The 21,925-nt window shown below is 34.3% G+C and overlaps 1 protein-coding gene and 1 long non-coding RNA gene across 5 annotated transcripts in view; both read right to left on the reverse strand.

Moving 5' to 3' along the window:
- The window catches only part of ATP8A1 (ATPase phospholipid transporting 8A1), a 103,868-nt gene that overhangs the window by 33,674 nt on the left and 48,269 nt on the right, over window positions 1-21,925 (reverse strand). For all 4 annotated transcript variants that reach the window (XM_014871081.2, XM_088163312.1, XM_014871080.2 and 1 more), the window contains 8 exons: window positions 20,976-21,060; window positions 17,352-17,491; window positions 15,363-15,501; window positions 14,094-14,158; window positions 8,988-9,160; window positions 6,133-6,316; window positions 5,913-6,023; window positions 51-125 (listed from right to left, as the gene is read on the reverse strand). In XM_014871081.2, coding sequence (XP_014726567.1) covers window positions 51-125; window positions 5,913-6,023; window positions 6,133-6,316; window positions 8,988-9,160; window positions 14,094-14,158; window positions 15,363-15,501; window positions 17,352-17,491; window positions 20,976-21,060 — 972 coding nt within the window. The remainder of the gene's footprint in view (window positions 1-50; window positions 126-5,912; window positions 6,024-6,132; window positions 6,317-8,987; window positions 9,161-14,093; window positions 14,159-15,362; window positions 15,502-17,351; window positions 17,492-20,975; window positions 21,061-21,925) is intronic.
- LOC148223907 (uncharacterized) lies at window positions 17,664-20,016 on the reverse strand. Its single transcript, XR_015803076.1, has 2 exons — window positions 19,221-20,016; window positions 17,664-18,208 (listed from the first exon to the last, which is right to left on the reverse strand). It is a non-coding gene; the product is annotated as an uncharacterized LOC148223907 (long non-coding RNA).

Genomic DNA, 21,925 nt, shown 5'->3' on the forward strand with positions numbered 1-21,925 from the left:
CAAGAAACATTAATGGTTAAATGTAAGCAAAGGCCCACAAATTGTCTTACCACATTGTAAAGACCTATACACCATCTTTCAAAAAGAATTTGTCCAGAAAAGCCATTGACAAATGCAAACCAGACCTGTGAAAGATTAGAACTGTGTATTAGTCAAATGTCTTTTAAGGTACAATAAACAGATTTTTCTCATCTTCGCAAAAAGGGATACCCCTACAACACAGCTGAAAATGTTTTGGGTTAAACCCGTATGAAAAAATTAATGATAAACCCAACTTTCAATCAAGGACAGATAGTGGGCCATCTAGTCAGATACATGAGCAACTCCATGTAAATAGGAAAACATTTAAAGGAGGTAATTATTTTCAGAAATGTCAGGTTCTTTAAGGTTTTACGTGATTTAAGCTCACTCAATTCTTAATGAAATAAAAATTCTAAGAAATATGAGCTGGTGGAGGGGGAACCTACAGACCAGTTGTCATCGTCTTCCCATTGTTAGCAAACTTGACTAACAGAATTCATAGATTAAGCTGCTATTTGGAACTTAAAACCAACTATCAATAATCCTTACTCATGAAAGGATTAGGCTTTACCAGAGCACTAAAGTAGAACTACTTAGTTAAGAAGCTCTAACTCAAGATTTAAGGGTAACAAGCACAATTTTTTTAACCTTTCAGACTATACACTGAAAAGACAATGGAATTACTTTATTTCAGATGAATTAGATTTTTATTAGCTCTTCTGTATTTCAATTTTTGACCTTCAAAATACGAATTATGATTTGTGATTGATTTAACAGACATTTGATGGCAGCAGTTTCTCAACAGCTGAGTGTAAGGGTGCAAGATGAGTACATAATCAATTGGGCATTACAGAATAATTAATTATGCACTCAACATCAGTACAATTGATGCTTTTTTTCCCTTGTTTGTATCAAATACTGGAGTAAATTTTAGAAATATTGATTTGAAAGAGTTAGGGTGGTGGAAAATATGTGACTCAGCAGCTGGTCATAAATATGTGTACATCTCATTGCTGGTAATTTCAGATAGTTAAGAAAAGTATCACTCTCTAGGAAGAAAATAAAAGATCACAAAGACACATAGACTTGACCCTTCTCAGGGAGTATATGGAAAAGACATTAACTTTCTACTGTGATTTAACTAGCAGGCAAAGTGTTATAAAATGCTAATTTTAAATGAAAGGCCTATATACATACACTCAATCTATTCCACATGTTGACTGCTCTTACAGGTAGATGATGATAAGCAACACTGGGAAATGCTTTGGAGTGACTTTTAAAAAGCAGGATATTTAGGATAAAATTTTAATTTAAAATGGAACGTCTCTTTCAGCTTATTTTGTACAGAATTTAAGTTAGAATTTTTAAGGTATTTAAACTGAAAATGGTTTTACTGTAAAATTGTAAAGAAATCCTTTAAGGCATAATATTGACTTCTTGAAACACTCGCATTTACTTTCTTCTAAAGAAAGCACAGAAGCTATAGGCATTTTAGTTTATTTTAGTGTAATACAAGACTGGAATATATCTAGGTCAGAGGTCTAGATGCAAACTAATGGGAGGTAAAATTTGGCAGCATCTCTAATTTCTGATGTTCTAATGCAATCTATCAAAATAAGTCCATGAAGAAGAAATCTTTCAATGAGGCGAAAAGCAGTTGTCTCTAATAGAAACACTACTGTTTAGTGGAATACCAGATATATAACTTTAAGAGACAAAACATCTTTAGTATCTAAGCAGAAACAGTAATTTTATATTATTTACAAGATAGTATTTGCATGGTCACATGAAGAACAACTGGCTCAAACAACAATGGCTCAAAATTAAAAGATATAAAAGGTGGAAAAAGGAAAGACAAAGGACAAATACAGACCTCACCTCAAATTATAAGAAGTAAAGAAAATAACCCACCTATTTGCCTTAGCTTCTGAATCTTGGGCCCTAGAAAATTACACTCTTAACCCTATATGACAAAAGTAATATGGAGCACATTATTAACAGTGAGAATGACAAGAAACACTTGCTCTGCAGCAGGTAATTTATTCAGAGACAAGCATGTTTCATCCTAGTTATGATGGACAATGAAGGCAGCTGTACCTGCAAGATAAGTTTTTAGGAAGTTGTACATGATACTAATTTAAGAGCAGACTCAAACACTGATCTCTTAGGGTATATGTCCCACCTTAACAAATCAAATTACTAATCCAGCTCCCCATTACAGAAGGACAGGTGATTGTTCTTAAAAAGTATTTCAGATTATATATGTGAACAGGCAGCGAAAATTCAGACCATTCTGTAGTTCAATGGCTACAAAATTTTCCATTGAAAAGGAAAGATTTAGGTCCCCAGCCTGTCTAAAATGAGATGGACCTCAACACAGATCCTTATATTTATAAGTTTTCCAACCATGTAATGCAAAAAATGTGGGCATGAGCACAATGACTTTCTGCTGCGGGTGTTTCAAACCGAACTCGGTGCAGTTTGCACACCTCAAGGAAGCCATGGCACAATGAACTACAGCAGCTCAGACCCAGTGTGAGTATAAAGAAAAAGACTGCTCATGTTTGGGGTTGTGCAGTATATGGGCTTCAGTATCATCATGGCTATTCATCTGATATGTAAGGCAAAGGAAATCAGGAACAAAACAGTAAATTCCAGTTAGGGACACGAACAGCAGAAAGTAGATAACTCAGCAATGAGAAGAAAAGAGCTTGGGGAGGGGGAAAAGAACCTCTCCATCATCCAAAGTTTACAGAATAAAAAATTAATTACAGCTCTAATTACTTAATAAATTAATCATTTTCATAGTATCATTTAAATTGCTACAAAGAGCTATGTTTAAACATCTGAGACTGAACTTTAAATTTCAACTCCAGACATCTGTTTCTTCTGCTTGTCTTGGTCTTTTTCATTTGATGTTTCATGTTGGGTAAAAATAAAATCTTGTTTTTTAAAATTGTAAATCCTTTTTATTTAATATGAACCGGTTATTTTACATTAGTACTAGTTATTACTAGATAGCAAAACGAGAAGTAACAATGAGAAAATTTTGTTCCTCTGATGTCAAAGGGTGATTTGCATAACTTTGTAAAACAAGTAGTTTAATGACAAGAGTGTATACAGCAATGGTAATAATAAAAATAAAACCAATCCACAAAGGAGTTCTCAATCATGAGATCAATCTCAATCTCAACCACCATTATAAAGTAATGACAGGCCCTCCAAAATTAAGTATGAGACTTTGCACAGGCTTATCCTACGTGAGTGTGATGCTGTGTACAGGCTTAATAAAGCACATTAACGGTCTACTAGAGATTCAGAGTTTTCTCCCGAAATTTGGACTGATACATCAGAATATAACCTTTCAAGTCACTGTGACTAGTCCTGTACAAAAGATGAGACCCATATTTAAACAGCTATTGCATCAAGACACAGGGTAGAAAAACATTATTACAGACCACTTCTAATTTCTTATAAATAGGAGTTTAAATGTTAATAAGCACTGATCACTGTGCCTGAGTATTACTATAGATCTTTATCATTTTAGAAACCAGTTGACATCAATTTCATATCAGCCCATGAATGCCTAGGATAAAGACTGTATTATAGATTAGATTGAATATTTTCCATTACTTTCTTGATTAGTATTGAGCAGACATTTAAAAATAGGATACACATCTATTAAGTAAAGGTAGGTATTTTTTGTCAGAATAAAAGGAAACTTGTTTAAAGTAACTTCCAGACGTGCCTTTCAGAGTACTATTTTCTAAACTCCAAGACAGAGGAGGTGTGGCCACAAAAGCCTCACAGAAGTTTTCCTGATGTAGCATTTCTGCATATTAAGCAGCAGCTTACAAATACTCATTGAGCTCTGCTCCCACGCCTGGTCTGCACAAAAAAACTGAAAAGAGAGACTCAAGACCGGCAGTTGTCCTTTCTGGAGACTTTCAATGATGAATTTCTGCCCATTCACTCACAGTATTGACATGAGCTATTAACATCTCTGAAAAGTTTTCTGAGCTGACAAACGTTGGGTATACAGGAATTCAAGGAGAATTCATTCTGTCCTCCAGAGAAGGTGTATATGGCAAAATGCTTGCATGCATTATATATAACGGGTCATGACAACCCATACCAAAATGATCTCTTTGCCCTTCCATCTGCTCAGGAGGAAGAGACTACCTGTGCCAAAAATCAAAGCCTTTGGATCCTTAGACTACGACCTCTGCACCTTGCATTTAACTTTCTCAAATAATACAAAAAGTGGGATACTTGTATCTGATTTCAGTTATAAATTTACAATATGTTTGCAGGTGACAATGACAGAAATCTAAGAAAATTAAGTTAATATGTTCTAAAGCCAACCTTTGTATGCTTTCTATAAATGAAGAATACATTAATATTTTTTTTCAAATACTTCTAGAGCTACTGCTAATCAGTACCTCTGGAAGTCTGATCATGTAAGTAGATATCCAGCCATTGAAATACAGGATCAAAAGTCTGCCACTTCTAAGCAAAAAAGCATCTTTAGTGAATTTGCTTTTTCTATAGCTTCCTACTTTATATTTTTCTACACAGGCTACAAACTTGCTGCTACTTAGACAGAAATCTATTTCCAGTTATAACGCAGTGAGGAGAGAAAAAAGAGGAAATTTAGAAAATGTAAAAATATAGTAAGAAAAATGCACTCTTTTGGCCACAACTTTTGTACATAAAAATGATTGAAGTATTTTCAAATATTGCAATGAGTAACGTCACATAAATAAGTATCAAAATTGGAAATATTAATCTAATGTTTACATCAGATTTAACAGAAATAAGGCATTTTCTTTCAGTAAAACCGCTTACTTTGCAAGTTTAAGACACCAATTAAAAAATATATTTTAAAAACAAAGAAAATTTAAACAGTATATGTTAACCTAATTAATGTTAAAATACATAAGACTATCTATAAAATTTATTTTGTAGACAAGATTCTCAAAAATTAAATAATTTTCCCACATTTTTAACCCAAAGTTTTATCGTGAATATAAAGTTTGAATCAATTATAAATGTAATTACTATATATATATATACACATATATATATGTTTGGAAAAGGTGCAGTAGCTGATGGAAGAAAAGGAAGGAAGGGGAGAGAGAAGCTTTTAAAATTTACTTAAAAATATGTTCAAAATTTTATCGTTGCAGTGTGTTCATGAAGGTAGTGAAAACTGCAATTACACATTCTGTTCTAGCCATACCTACCAACAAATGTAAATTTATTACAATACAATCCTCTCATACCCCTGTTATTTTCAAAAGATTTCACTCCTTAAAATCCCAGGTGAAAAAAACTAGGTCAGCTACTTTCAGGAAAGTATCCCTGTTCTTGAACAGGAACCTGAGGATGCACGATCACCCCATTCAGCAAGTGAAAGGTACCCAAGAGTGGAACTCAGCCTGTGTGTAAAAACCCTGGGCACTGCTCTGAACAGCAACTGCCCTGCAGTGCAACAGACACCTTCAAAAGGGCTGCAGATTGTGAACCCCACAGTCCCTGACACCAGCTAGAAGAGCTGAAGCACACACATCTCTGGGTAGATTTAAGACAAAATTGTAACTGGATTCCTTAATAACTGAGATGATGTTACATGTACGTTAGCATTTTAATAAGCTAGCAATATTATAAATGCATTTAGCACTAATATTTACTACGCGTTTTTAAAACAAGTGGGTTTTTTAAAGTAAAAATGAAGAAATATTAATCAGTTTATTTAAAGTTTCAAGATTCAGTACTAGTAGGTATTTATTTACAGTTAAAATACTTCTTTAAAATCATATATAACAACCAAAAGCTCAAAATTAAGATTTTACTTTCAAGAAGTAACATTTCATGTTCTGTAAAATTACCTCAATAATATAAAGGACTATATTCTTGTAGAAACAATACAAGATGCATTTAGCTACTCTGTTATAATTCCAGGCTCCATGAACCAACAGCAAGTTCTTCAAATACTTGAACTGCAAAAAACATGAAAAATGAACAAACATACAATTAAAACATACATACACAAATATTAATCATATCTTAAAATATTTTATTGCAGTATTTTGCAGTGTAATGACTTACCTGTGCAATTGAGTAGTCTGAAGAATTAGCAGCCTGTAGACCTTCATTCCCACTGATACCAACACCAACATGTGCTGTTTGTATCATACTAACATCATTTGCTCCATCACCAATCGCTAGAGTTACTACCTTAACTTGTTTTTTAACCATTTCTACAACTTCAGATTTTTGAAGTGGGGATACTCTAAGGGATTAAAAAAAAGCAACAGGTTTAATACAGGAATTTCAAATGAATGTACTTTCAAAACATTTTATAGTCTATATAAATAATATTCTATTTTATATTCTGTGAAAAGGTAACAAACCCAACCAGCCAATTAACAACCTGGTCAGCGATGTGGTCTTGTTATTGCCCTAAAGGATATAGGCTAAAAGCACAATCACAGAAAAATTAATAAAAAACAACATTTCCAAACTTTGGACTACTTAAGAGCTGAAAGGGGAAGTCAGCTTACCAAGGTGACTTAAATCTATGGTGACTAAAAGCTTGCCATAAAAGCTATGTTGAGGAAGTCACCTTACCAAGAGAGAACTGTTTTAAAACGTACTTAAAAAATAAAGGAGTGAAAAATAATACAGCCTTCAAATTGAAGGCGACTATGTAATCACATTATTCAGTGGCCAGCACAACACATGCACAACTGCTGGACTTCCGACAAAGCTGCATGGGATGAGTACAGCCTTGTGGAAAACCTGGGATGAAAGTTTCTGGGCAATAGCCCTCCTGAAAAATTCTGTGGTCCATCTGACAAAATTCTGTCCATATGACAAAAACCTTTCTATGATCTTTTGGCACATGTTTGATTTGAACTCCGCTGTTGAGAATTGTACCAAGACTAGCTACAGCCAGCTTTTACAGAAGATTCCTGACCTGAGTACTTCTTTTTCATATTTTCACTTTTTCAGGAACAGTGCCTTAATTCCTTTTTAGACAATGTTATAGGGGCAGCTGGAAGATGGCACTGTCACTCAAGCTCATGGTGAAACCCATAAAAAGTATTTTTTCATTCATTTTGCTCACTCTTAGATGCACATTTTTACTCCAGAATAATCCATTTAACATTCTTTTTGCATATATTACTCTGAAACCAATACAGAGTTGGAATTCAGTTTGCTAAAGTCTTTAAGCCAAACATCTGCTAGGAATTAATAACATATACAGAATTTTTCTTTTTTTGAAGAGCAATGTCTACTGAGTATTTGTCAGCATCATCTGTGCTACAGCTAGTCCATGGAAGCATCCTTTGGTAATAAATGCTTCTGCACAAGTCAATGCAGCCTGAAAACTTAAAAGAAAGTGATGTAATTTGTACTTTTAGAATGAATGAGAGCTTAAGATGTTTACTGTCTTTATATGGATAAAGAAAGAGCTTACATTTTTGTTTAGTCTGCATTATATATATATATATATATATATATTTTAAAGTTTTAAAGTGATTTATCCTAATTTAAAATTAGCATTTTAAACTTTTTATTTTCACACTCATAAACAAGTAAGTTTTTGTACTAAAGACAAATCATTTAACAGAAACAAATATTTTGGCAGAATTTTGACTTTTGGGAAACATGGAATATTAAAAATGTTCACATTAAAACAGTGAGTGTTACGAGCAAGTATTTTAGTTTTAAACCTGTAGCCAATTTTTAAGTAACCACAAAATATGTCAGACATATATGCACATATGTACTGAAAACAGCTGACCTAAGTATATTATGGAAGTGTAAAATGAAGAAATGGCAGAGAGAATGCTACTAGAAACTTTCATTTTGCCCTTTGTTGTTTCTTTACAAGAATGCTGTCTGAAAGACAGCTTTATGTACAGAATACCCCCCAATGGTTCCACAGTTCAACAGAAACAGAAAAATCTAGTCTTCCAACGGCATAAAACATATTTTGTAATCAAGGAAAGAGAAGAAAAATAAATATAGTTTTGAAAGATCAGTTCTACATGCATCTCCTGCTTGTTATTGTACTGAGCAAACTCAACTAGCAGAACAAATACAATACTCCAACTTATCTGTCAGAAAGACTACTGCCATTAGGAAAGTGTTTATACACAGAGTAAACTGTCCAGTTTAAAAGACAGTAAAACCTTAGTTTGAAATTCAAATTATTTTAGGCTGAAGCATGGCTACAAAGCTAAACTACAAAAACTAAAATTAAAAAACAAAAATTAAAAAATCCCTTCGCAGCATGACACTGCTTTTCAGATGGGACGGAAAAACTATAAACCCAGTGATTATCCGGATACTGTAATATTACTTCTTTTTCCATTTTCTTTTGCAAAGCAGAAAAACACCTCCCTTTTGAACAGATTTTTCAGATTAATCTGATTTATTTTAATAGAACAATGGAAGTTTATAGCTGTATTAGTTGATATTTAAAGAAAAGGATTAAATACTTCATTGTATAAAAGAACCCTATAACAATTGGTCATAGTATTAATTACAAAAGTATTTCCACCAGCTTCAGGTAATAAAAAGCACCCCCAATAGGACCTTCAACATTTTTGTGCACTTCTTATACTGTGTAATCTTAATCTTACAGAAAAGTAGCCCGTGAAGAAAGATCTACAGACAACTCTAGATATGCTAAAACCTGCAGTTAATTGTAATATTAATTCAAGGTCAAGAAATAGTGTCTCAACCTTATTGAGACTACTCTCAGTGGATTATGAATTATGTTTCTGGAAATACGCAATCGGAGTGACTTTGAGAGGTACACTCTGTGACAGACTGCTCCACAGTGATATTTCACTTGAATGGCTTCATAACTTCAATATTTCATAACTTCAGTTTCTTAATTTTTGTATGTCAATAAAAATACTATGGAGAACAAGTAACATAAACCTTACCTGCAACAAATAACAGCTTTACATGACAAAGCCAAATCCAGGAAATACTGCCTTACTCCAAATGTCAAAGCATACTTCAGAGATTTGCCATCAATGATGAGAGCAAAGTCATTTTCCTTCCTTAAAGCATCACCAAGAGTACTGCAATGATGGCTAAGTGTCTCTCTTGTTCCCTGTTGCACAAAAAAATGCAAAAAATTTTAATTCTTAATATTCTTAAATCCAAATTTTTCAGTGTAATCAGAGACACTTTGATTTTTGAGGAAAAACACTTTTGCCTTTTGATTCTGCTATCGAATGTTATAAAATGAAAAGAATATTTGCAATAGTTGCACTATTAGAAACACAGTAGAAATGTTGTGTAGGATTGCACTTGCACTCTGCCAAAAAAACAAGTGTGTAAGTTATAGTAGAACTTTTAATACTCTTTGAATGGCAACAATAGTTGCATAAATATTTGCCAAAGGACACAGGTATACAAAAAACTAATATAATAATGAAAAGATGATTCACATATATAGAGAGATACCATAATTTACTACTATACAAAGTTTTCCTAAATGTTTAGAAAAAAAGGAGACAAAGATAATTCATGATTTATGTACAGGCATTATAACTGATAATTCTATCTCATGAAATTCGCATTTTAACATAATTTAACAATTATAACATCAAGTACCTGTTATACAAAGGCACATATTTTGCATTTTTCAGTTGCTAATGACAGTTTGAATCACACCTACAGAAATCATTATTTTGTGATCTAGTACTGAGAACTTCAGATTGCATTCAATAGAAGACAAACTCGTATGTATTTATTTACCTAGCAGCCTGCTTTGGGAAGGTCGCTGACATCTAGTCAGCTACAGGGCAGCTCTATCGTCGAGTTCATGAAGGACAAAAAGTATTGCTTGTTGCCCTTCTTTCTGTTTGAAAGACCTTACAGAGCTACAACATACTTTTCTTCTGTTTCCTGCTTTACAGCCCAGAAGAAAAAAGTATTTTAGAGGAGAAAGGAAGATGAAATCTCTTCTGCTTGTAAAATATTGACTTTGGAAGCTAGTGACATCCTATGACAATGTTCCCATATTTTTTAGAAGTTTACCAACTAAATAATTGTGCTACTTCAGTGATGTCTGGCATATATAAACAAAATTTGGTGTAACCACCAAAAATAAAACACTAAACTAATTAAAAATCTCAAAACCCTCTGAAGTGAAATTAAAGATACTGCTTTGTATTTTCAAATCAACTTACTCCTCCCAGTTCCAAACATTGTTGTTAATGGTTTTTGACTATTTAGCTTCTACTGGCCTTCTAAAGATTCACTGGTGTATCTAAAATGAGATTAGGCTGTTGCAGAATTCTGCACTCATTTCCTGGCTCTCATCCACTAGAAGCTGTGACAGAAATGAAATTCCACTGTTTAAAATTGCATGTTAAGAAGTCTTTAAAATGACAACAGTTTCTAGAAATATTTTCCAGAGAATCTTCTCTAATTAAGAAATATAGCAAAGTAAAGGAACTATAAATTTTTCTCATCTCTGAGGACAATTTAATTTCTACAAAGTTTAAACAACACATGAAAATTCATATTCCTCCCATCTACTGTTTCTTCTATGTAATGAAATCCCCATAATCCAGGAGTAAATGGTCTCTGCCACTTGTATATCTAAGTGTATAGATCTCAGTGGGATCCACCTGAGCTCACCAGGCTCCTCCACAACCTACATTTTTCATCAGTCCTGGTTAACCCTGTGGAGGTCCCACATAGCTGGAGGTTTGCCAATGTGTGTGATGTCCATTGACAAGAAGGGTCAGGAGGAGGATCTGGGAGAACTACAGGGCTGTCAGCCAAGGAAGATCATCATGGAACAGATCATCCTGAGTGTCATCACAAGGCATGTGTTGGTCAACCAGGGGATCAGGCACAACCAGCATGGGTTTAGGGAAGGCAGATCCTGCTTGATCAACCTGATCTCCTTCTACGACAAGGTGACACAAATAGTGGATGACGGAAAGGCTGTGGATGTAGTCTACCTGCACTTCAGTAAACCCTTTGAGGCTGTCTCTCAAGCCATTCTCCTGGAGAAACTGGCTCATTGTGGCTTGGATTGGTGCACTGTTTACTGGGTAAGAACTGTAAAACCAGCACTTGCAGGTGCTGCTTGACAACCAGCTGAACATGAGCCAGGTTGTGCCCAGGCGGCCAAGAAGGCCAATGGCATCCTGGCCTGTGTCAGCAAGTGTGGCCAGCAGGAGCAGGGCAGGGATTGTCCCTCTGTGCTTAGAGCTGGTGAGACCACACCTCAAGTCCTGTGTTCAGTTCTGGGCCTCTCAGTACAAGAAAGACATTGACATGCCAGGACACATCTAGAGAATGACAACGGAGCTGGAGCAGAAGAGAGAGCTAAGATTGTGTAGCCTGAAGAAGAGGAGGCTCAGGGATGACCTTATTTTTCTCTACAACTGCATGAAAAAAGGTTGTAGTAAGATGGAGGTCAGTCTCTTCTTCCATGAAACCAGCATAAGAGGACATAGCCTTAAGTTTTGCCAGGGGAGGTTTAGATTGGATATAAGAAAATTTCTTTACTGAAAGGGTGCTCAGACATTGGAACAGGGTGCCCAGGGAACTGGTGGAGTCACCACTGACAAAAGTACTCAAAACGCTTGTGGATATGGCACTTGGGGATACTGTTTAGTGGTCAACTCTTTTGTTTAAACTGACCTTAATTTTTTGTAAGAAGGAGACATGCTATCAGGTAGCTCCAAGAATACTACATATCAAAACTAAAAAACTCATATTCCAAGACAAAACAAAACTCCAATTGTAAAACTGTCGTTATTTAAACCTCCTTTGTGGGAATACTCCCTATGCTGAAGTCACATGCCTCAGATTAAAAGTAGTGTAAAAATGTCCCTTATGAAATATTTTTCATGTTTCAATGAAATATTTTTCAATTAAACTGAATGGTAATCAAACTATTTTCTAGTTCTAGTTTAAATTCACAAATAAAAGAATAAGACTATGTTATGATGTCTGTCTATGATTAACAGCACTACAGTGAAATTTAGTAGTCCATTAGATTAATATGAAGGCAAATAAAATCCAGTGCTCTTGTACACAACTATGACAATTGACTAACAAAACCCACATTTTGCTTGTGAAGCTAAGCTAAGATGTTCATGGGACTAGAGCCCCAAAACAAATAATGTTCCAAAGAGTTGAGACACCTAAATACTTTCAGTTCTATACCAGCTAATGCCTACTGGGGACTGGGGAGGTGGGTGGGGTTGAGGTATTTTTCTTATAATTTCATGAATAAGGGTACTTGCATATAAAAGAAGATCTTTTATTTTAGTATATTCTTTGTAAACTCAGTTCACAGAGCTGGGATACAGTCTGAACAAATATATTTTTTATTCTAAATTCCTCTGTTAGCTTAAGTTCCTCTTACATGCTTAAGTCATTACAATGACCAAACCGATGAGGTATTGTTTTATTAAATCTTTTTTCTTTTACAAGTCTTAGAGACAGGGGACTCTGACTGTCCATAAAGGGATTAGATTTGAGCAAGCTGTGTTTTAAGAGAAGCCAATGATATGCAATGGACAAATACTATTATTTTAACCGCAAGAAGAAGCATCCACTTAATGCCGCTGTTCTCAGGGGAAGGTTTCAGTGTTTTTCAGAAGAGTAGGCAGACCAAGAAAAGCCAACCCCTCTAACTCCAATGAACCTATAAACATCTTCATATAGCCAAGAGGCTACACTTTAGAGACAAGGAGGAGAGGACTGCCACAGAGCAACTCTTCTTAAAGATCCCAAATACACAAGTGCCATGACACTGCGATTATTTTCTTCAAGATTACTTGGCTGCTCAGTTCCTCTCACAATGAGGAAACTGTGTTATCCAGCAGCCCTCATGGGTGCACGGAGTCCCAGTACAAGAGGTGGACCTATGCTACTCAAAAGCCGAAGTTTCACTCTATGTGAATTCCTTAACAGACAATATTCCAACTAAGTATTAGAGTCTCTTGTCAACTGTTACTAGTATGAAGAAAGGAATAAGGAATTGATCCATCCTTGCAGCTGCACTGACTCAGTATTCTGCAAACACAGCAGTCCATCCCTCTCTCCATTTCCTGAGACCTGATCCACTCTATTAGAACTTTCAAAGTTTTTTACTCAAGGTAACAAATCACTCTAGAAATAGAGACTGACAAGTCATTTCAACCATACTAGCAAGAAAAGGGTAGGACACAAGACATACATTCATCAAACAGCAAAATGCATACCATCACATGAGGGAGAAAACTTTATAGTCTCTTGTTAAAATACTTGCATAGAGCTAGTTTACTCTTATTTTTTGAACTGCCTCTCAGACTAAATTCACCTGCTGCTGAAAAAACCCATTATATATGTTATCACCAAAACCAGATTTGCAAGCGACCAGTTTGCATGTACAAATTCAGCAGGCATAAGTTATTTGCATCTCCATGTACTCTGTATTTTGGGCATGTAAGGAAAGAATCTTTAAATCTCTACAATCTAGACACTTCAGTCTGAAATAGGGAGTACAGTGCAGTTATCACGGCAGCTACTACCTTTTATTCTTAAACGAGATTTATATAAATTTACAATAAAAAGATATTGCTTGAGAGATATTTATTCAACTTCTGAATCATCACACTAGAAGTGGTTCATTTGTAATGCTTGTATAATGTGAAGCTCCTGGCTTTGAGCCTGCATGGATGGATGAAATCTACTACATGGAATTCATTTGCTCATAGTTGTGAAGTTCCTTTGTGTAGTAGCTACACTGTGATTTCAGAAGGCAAAGACTGTTTTCCAGTTATTCAGTAACATTCTGTCTCTAAGACTATACAGTCTTCGAAGCACGGAATACTAAATTAAGAAAGCAACCCCCCACAACAAACATAAACAACATCCCCCCAATCCATTGTTTTGGCAGAATTTTCTATGTTTGTCCAGATAAACAGACACTCCAATTTATTTTTTACACCACCTTCACCATGATGTCTGGATATTTGAAGCAATAAAATAATGTTTAATTAACTGAAAACTTTGAAGATTTTACTTACATCAAGAGAGCCTTCATTTATAACAATTAGTCCCATGTTCTTTCTCAAAAGTTTACAAGAGTGACCTGTTAGAAAAGATTTTGTTTTTAAAAATCAGTTTCACAAAATCCCTTATAATGTAACAAGGCATATTTTTCCTGTAAGAGAACTACAGAGAGAATGAAAAGTAAGATTTCCCTAGTTAAAATAAACGATTAAAAAAAAAATTCTACTGCATTTCATAAAGTACATACAGGTACTAAGTCAGAAGAGTTAGAATTTCTCTTGCTGCAACTTGAACTATTCTGCCTTATGCAGAGGTGCTTTAAAGAGAGTTGCAGAAAACAACAAATAAATCTCCCTGAGTCTTGTAAATTTTTAGAATTCAACTTACATTTCCTTCAAAACTTGCATATATATATGTTTTCATTCTTTTCTTTTATACTTTGATGCATTAAACAGGATTCATTTTCTGTGCTAATGATGTAGGCTGTCAAAAATATTTACCACCATTCTTAATAACTGGAAATATTGGTATTATGTTATGTTATATGGTATTATATATGGTATTGCCCTAAACATGAAGGTACTAAGGAAGATAACCTTAGATCAATTGTATCATGTGCATATGGAGAGTTCTTTAAGATTAGAAATAATAACATCCTATAAAAAGGATCTATATAACTAAAGTAAGGCTTTAGTTTGGACATGTATCTACACTACAGCAGTAAGTGCTGATATGGTCACATGCAAAGAATATTAAATGTTAAAAGCAGCTTTCATGTATAACTGTTTAAAGATACAGATTTATCATTGCTGAAATTAGTCTTTTTTGACCATCCTTCATAATAAAAGCAAAGAGTAAAAATAAACCTTTGTTAAAAGGTTATAGTAATTTAGTTCACCTTTCTTAGAAAGAAGGAAAAATAGAGAAGGGAAACTAAGAACACTTACAGTCTCTTAATATTATTCCCTCTCACTGTCAAAAGCCACTGTGCTCTTTTAAATTAATTTCATATGCTATAAAAAAAGTACAATTTCCTATTTTTTTGCCTCCTGTCTAACGTAACTTTTTCTTGCTCTTAGTATTTTAACAGAGGCAGAATCCACCATTCCTTACCCTCCCCCTATCACTGACTAAAAAAATAAGTTCACATTCAAATTCTGGAGTGACATATAATATTGTTATTTTTTACAAGACAACTTTCCATTCTGAAAGAAATTTTACTGCACCAACTGCTATTATTTTAAACCTGTAACAAAGACATCAAATAAATGCAAATATAATACCAATATTAATGGCAGTCTCTTGTTTGTCCCCAGTAAGTATCCAAATTTTTATGTCTGCTTTCATGAGTGTCTCTATGGTTTCAGGCACTTTGTCTTGCAGTTTATCTTCAATTGCTGTTGCTCCAAGCAGTTGAAGATTCTGTGAACATAAAATATTTCATACATATAGGATTTTTTGGTTTAAATTCAATTTCAGTGTTCCATTTATCTTTTTAAAATCTCTGTATTTATGTCAAGATTAATGCTCTCTAAACTCATTAATCAGATTTGATATCAACAAATAAAGAACTTCTACTTTATTCTATGAGCTTTAACTTAGATATCTATGTGGCTTGACAAAACTGAACAGCACGACCACTCAGACTTCAATCATTCACTCAGTAGCTTGTTCAGCAACAGGTACCTTTTCCTGAGAACCACCTCTGATTTGAAGGCTTCAGAAGTGCTAATACCACACCTTTTCTCTTTTAATGATTCCTCTTCACTTTGTAAAAAAAAAAATCTGAAACACCTGTCAATTAATCTTAGTATTTTTGTTTGATTTTAGCTTCCTATGGAGCAAATCTACACAGTTTTTGTGAATATAGCCATTTTTATATTTCCTATTTCTATACCTTTAAAACTAGCTAAATGTTAAAGACACCATTACACATCTAATAATGTGCAATCCTGGTAGCAGCATGGCCTGCATACTATAGCCTGAGGAAGAACTTGTGCAGCTTATACACAAATTTGTAAAGGTAGCAGAGTTTTCAAAGCATTAAAAAGTAACACAGTTTTAAGACTGTTTTGTCACATCCAGATAAACTGCTCAGAAATGCTCATTAGTGACTGAAGCTATATACCCTCATCTTTCTTTTTAATGAATTAAACACCACAGATTTTTGAGGGTCTGAATTTTAAGTAGTTTTTATCAATGCAATCTCTCTTTTACTTTCTGAGGAAAAAAACTCAAAAATAACCCCCCCCCCAAATTTAAGTATCAAAACTTCAAACATTATTGGTCTTAGGTACTCCATTTTCTTATAAATTTAATAGTCATGGGACCTTATTTTGTTGAGGCAGTGAAGTCTTAACCTCATGCTTGGGTTACTCCAGAAGCAGTTTTGCCAGAAACAAGGCTCTGCTCTTGTGAGGCTGTATCTGGGTACAACCTCACTTTATGGGCCTTCAGTAAAACAGAGGCTGACAAAGTGGAGCAAGACTAACAGAGGGACACAAATATAGCTTAGGGCCGAGAGCACACTATATTAAGAGCACCTGAAGAAGCAGGATGACTTTAACATGGGAAAAAAATATGACTAAGGGAGGGATTCCTTCTGCTAACTGAAGTTTGCAGAGCAGCCATCCTTCCCCAAAATGCATGCTGCACAGTGAAAGAGCAAGAGGCATCAGTCACATTCTGCAGCAATAAAAATTTTAATTCAGAAAAAGGAAAAAAGGCTGAGTTGAGCATCAAAAAAATTTACCTGTTGCAGCTGGGAAAACTCCCTCCTTGTGGATACTCAAAACTTCATCAAAGTGCTGGGCAAGCAAAACTAGCCCTGCTTTGAGCAAGAGTTTGTGTCCAGATGACCTCCTGAAGTCCCTTCCAATCTCCATTATTCCAAGATCATTATATAATGAAGCAGATGTTGTTTATCTGTTATTACAGTTTTTTACACACTAGAAGAACTCTGGAAAAAAACTTTCCAGTGGTTCAACCCATAATCGACACTTTCCAGCAAGGTTGATACTTGCAACAAAAACTTTGTCAGATTGTTCCTTCATTTTCATTACTTTAACTGCAAGGACTACATGACACAACTGTCAGTATATTGCCAGTTTTTTTTTTTTCCTAAACATTATTTCTCAGTAGTGATTCACTTTTCATGGTATAGAAAATAAGGACAATAATTAAGAACCCACTCTCCTGCTCATCCCTCTACCCATCCCAGCCTTTCCCCCAACCAACCCAAACCCCAGAAAGCTACATCAAGCTGCACATACTTTTTCAATTAGTTCATAGCTCTCCTCAAGTTTGAGTACTCTGTTTTGTATAGCTGTAGAAGCACGGTGATATACATCTAACCACTCTTGATAGTCACTTTCTGAAATCTCAGCCACAGCAAAACAAAGAGTTCTTAAGCCTAGAGAGAAAGCAGATAATGATTCAGTATTTGTTAGTCCCTTCCCCGATATGCCTGTAAAGAACACCTTTTGAAAGCTGAAATTATTCTGTATTTTATGCATGCTTATGCCTGATATTCAAATTACTGCTGCACATCTTGAAGAACTTTTTAAATATACATAAAGTAAAAATGAACTATAAATATAAATTTATTAAACAGAGTAACAATTTCAAAGAAGCTGAATGTAATTCAGGTGATGTATTTCACTGGAAAAAAATAATACATTTTTATGTAAGATTTGACTTAGTTTAAACGGTAAAAAAGACATGAAGAAATCCAAATACTTGCTGAACAAGTATGTACACTGAAACACTAAAACCATAAAAGTGAATTGTATTTCTGAGAAAAAGATTTATACATTTGAAATTATTTTAAATGTTGCTATGCTGGAAAAAAGTTAAAATATATCAGCATAATGTTACAACTGGCCTCTTCACCCTGCCTCAGTATTCTTAGGAAATATTAGTTTGAAATTTATCATCTAGAAGCCAACTTTGAATCCCTTCATTTAACTTTGCCATCTCAGAGATTCTTTCAGCTTTCCAAATTCTTAAAATAAAATCATTATGTACCATTTGGCAATTTTACTTACCAACCTTTGAGCTGGTTGATATTATTAACAGATTTTTTCCTTCAGCAGAAATCTGAATTAAGCATTACAGCAAAAATTTGAGACTGCATGATTTTAAGGAATATCTATTTTTTGACAACACACGTTTTACACTCTTTTTAAGTAGCTAGGTGCGAATTTTCTAACAGCTCATTTTCACATATTACCAGATTTCCAGAAAATGAAGTTGACATAACTCTTTATATTCTAGCCACAGTTTGCAGGCCAGTAGATTTAGAAGGGGGGCAGGCAGGATTAATGTTATTACCCTTTGATCACTCGCCCACTCTGCTCCAGGAGACAAACAGCACCACAACCAGGGATGTTTAAATGTAAACTTAATTTGTTCACAGGTTTCTGGAGCATGCAGCTCAGCACCAGTGGCAATTCTGAAACTATAAGAGGTTGGGCATGAAATAATATGTGTCCTAAATGTAACAGTAGTTCGTATCTTCAGGGTAAAAACCATATGTAATGTGGATAGTCTGACAAGTAAACAGCATTAGGAACACGGTGTCTCAGCCATCTAGACTTTAAAGAATAAACTCAAGGCTGACAACTCAACTGATTTTTTTTCTCTGCATAATACGGATATGCTAACAAGGTCTAAAGCAATGAATAGAGGTGAAGGGGAGGAAAGGAATCTATGTCTGACTAACAGTGATACTATTTCCACAATGCTTTCAACATATTTTCTGTGGACATAAAATGAAGAAAAGAAATCCAAATGTATGGAATGTCAGCAAATAGTTTTTTCAAGGTATTTGCTTTCTCTTTTTCAATCACTGCCTAACCATTAAAAAAAATTTAATATGCTTCTTTTCATTGTGATTTAAAAGGATCTTCCAAATAAAATATGGGAAACAAATTACCATTAAACCTAGTTCTTAACAGACTGGAACAACACAGAAAAATTACACAGGATTTTTTCTATTTATCCAAGCAGGCATTAACACTCAAGCTTAATAAATGCTTACATATAAATGCCAGCCATGCTAACCACTTCATTTTTGAACAACACACCGAGAGCAGGCAGCAAATGCCAAGGACATACTGTCCTGCCACATGAAAGGATACTCATGAGAAACTTTGCAACATAGCTGGCTGCAATTTAAATCTGAAGTAAAAATAAATACCAATTTTTTAATCGATTCCAGAGATATGTAATTTTTTTTAAAGATTGAATTTTATGTTTTTTAAAAGGTTAGAAATTCACTCTTCTGAACAGCAGATCTTTTAATCTGTTGAAAAGAAGGACACAAAAAAAGAGCTGAACAAACTTCTTAATCCTTTCATATGTACCATGGTTCTAAAGACAGGTGGAAATTTTCACTTTTTATGTTGATTTATTTAGTGTAACCTGACTGCTAAGGAGTTGTACTACTGAGTAATGAGAATGGTAATTACGAACTGGATTGAAATTTTCACATCAATTCACACAAGACAGCGATCTAATTTTTCTGTAACCAAATATATACCTTTTGACTCTAACTTCACACTAACTTTTTCTTGAATAATTTTTGTTATGTCTTTCTAGAACCTCAGTGTGTATCTGAGGCTTTGTGCTGTACCATCAGTTAAATTCGTTCGGGTGTAAGTTCTGCTTTCAACTTCATTGTATAATTTATTCTAACTTTATTACTTTAGAATTCTTTAAGACTAACCAAATGTTTCCTGCAGAGATCTTGATATGAAAAATAACAAAAGAAACAGATCTGTGACTTTCTTCTGCTATCACTGATAGAACCAAGAGACTGAAACTGCTCAATACACTGGTCAAAACTCTAAATTCCATGATAAACCAAAAGACAAAAACTAGAGAATCATATGCATGACAAAAAAAAAATGACCTTTCATGGTAACAAGAATATCTGGCCAGAGATCAGTTAACAAAATGTAAGCATTGTTTTTCAGTTTGCTTTCCAGTATAAGTTTATTTCTTAAGACATATTAAAGATAATTTTAATGTTCTAGTAGCAGTGTACTAGAAAAATAAAGAGGTAAAAACTCTGCAGTTCAGATTCCCATGACTCTTATAATTCTGCTTCTAACTCCTGTCTACCAACTATGACACTGCACAGTACAATAATCCTTTCCTGGGATACTAAGGGGATATGGCATTGAACATCTAGGAAATGTGCAGAAACCTTTCTACAGCCTGCTTTTCTCATCACATCTGTACTGTGAAATCCACTATAATTAAATAACTTACTGGATGCTTGTCTCAATCCCCTTAATTTCAGTGTCTTTTAAATTTTACTTATATTCCTACTTCACAAACCCTCAAAGAGAGGTTCCCTGCCTTTGGCAACTGTTTTGTAAAAGTGATTATTAAAACTCCAGACACCAAAACAAACCATATAGATGCTGGCAACTCTCCTTATTGGGACTGGTGCCAGAAACAATACAGCTAAAAGCTACCTCAAAAGCACTATGCTAATAATTTCCAACCATCTCTACATTGGCTACTCCTTCCTGTGTGCCATCCCTACAGCGTTCACTGGGCATGGGACATGAAAGCGACCATGGGAAATGAGATCTTCACAGTAACAATGTGCTATGTGTTTGCTCTCTGGAAAAATATGTTTTGGTTAAAATATTCTACTGTGTACTCTGTGGGTGTGTGGGTTGTTTTTTAAGCTTTTTTTAAGCATGAAGTTATTACTGAAATTTCTTAGGAAAAGGAAGACTTTTCTTAAAGGAGACATTGCTAAAACATAATTTTCAAACTTAACATGAGTAAAACACTACAGCGAGACAAAATTGAAAAACTGGAATGTTGAGCAGTAACTGAATTTCTTATTTATTTTTATATTGAATTATATCACCCACCTTCTGTAGCAAACTGCTCTAGATGTTTTAAGGTGATTTCTTTGTATTTTGAACTTTCAGCAAGACGATCATAAATTACAGTATCCTACAAAACAAATAAATATAATTCATAACACTTTAATAGAAAAAATAATTTATTTGTTGGGTAGACAATACATATAATGTAGGAAAATAGCAGAAAAATAGAACTGTATTATTTAAGCATCAAAAATAATAATCTTATTTCAGAAATTAAAAAACGACATTCATATCCTCAGATTTTCTAAATTTAAAAATTCCGATATAATGCAGATTTTTCTTCTACATTTTTGATGTTATTGCCCCTTATTTTGAAAAGTGCCAAATAGTTGTCTTCTTCTCTTAATATTACATCCACAAAGCAAAATTAATGCTATATAACTGCCATTCTCAGATTTTTTTGTAGCCAACTTAATACACAGAATCTTAACAGGTTTTTTTCCTTCACTTGAGATGATAAAAAATGGACATTTATATTCAACAAACTTCCTTTTCTTAAACCATTCTGGAACTGAATTTCATCTCCTTCCCCCTCAAACTTGACTTGATATACAGAGCCAGAACTAATGAGCAACTCTGCCAGTCTCATATGCATTATGATAAGGATACCTTTCCACAGGTCCTGCTTTTGGGAAAATTCACTTCCGTGTAATATCAATGGTTGGTTAAAATTCTCATCTAGTCAGTTATGCTAGATTATTATCTCTATCTAGTGATCCATGCTCAGCTATTCCAGTAAGTAATTAATACATGCTCATCTATTTTCTTGGAGGAGGCAATTAATGGAAGCATAAAGATATTAGTGCAGTACAAAGAACAGGATGAACAGGTCTGTCACACCTTCAGAGGCAGTTAGTAAATAAAGACATTAACTAGTTCATCACATAGCAAAACAATGTAAACTGAAAGAGGTACATCAACATTCCTTTCCC

Source organism: Sturnus vulgaris, chromosome 4, assembly GCF_052056855.1.
Source record: "Sturnus vulgaris isolate bStuVul1 chromosome 4, bStuVul1.hap1, whole genome shotgun sequence".
Classification (NCBI taxonomy): Eukaryota; Metazoa; Chordata; class Aves; order Passeriformes; family Sturnidae; genus Sturnus; species Sturnus vulgaris.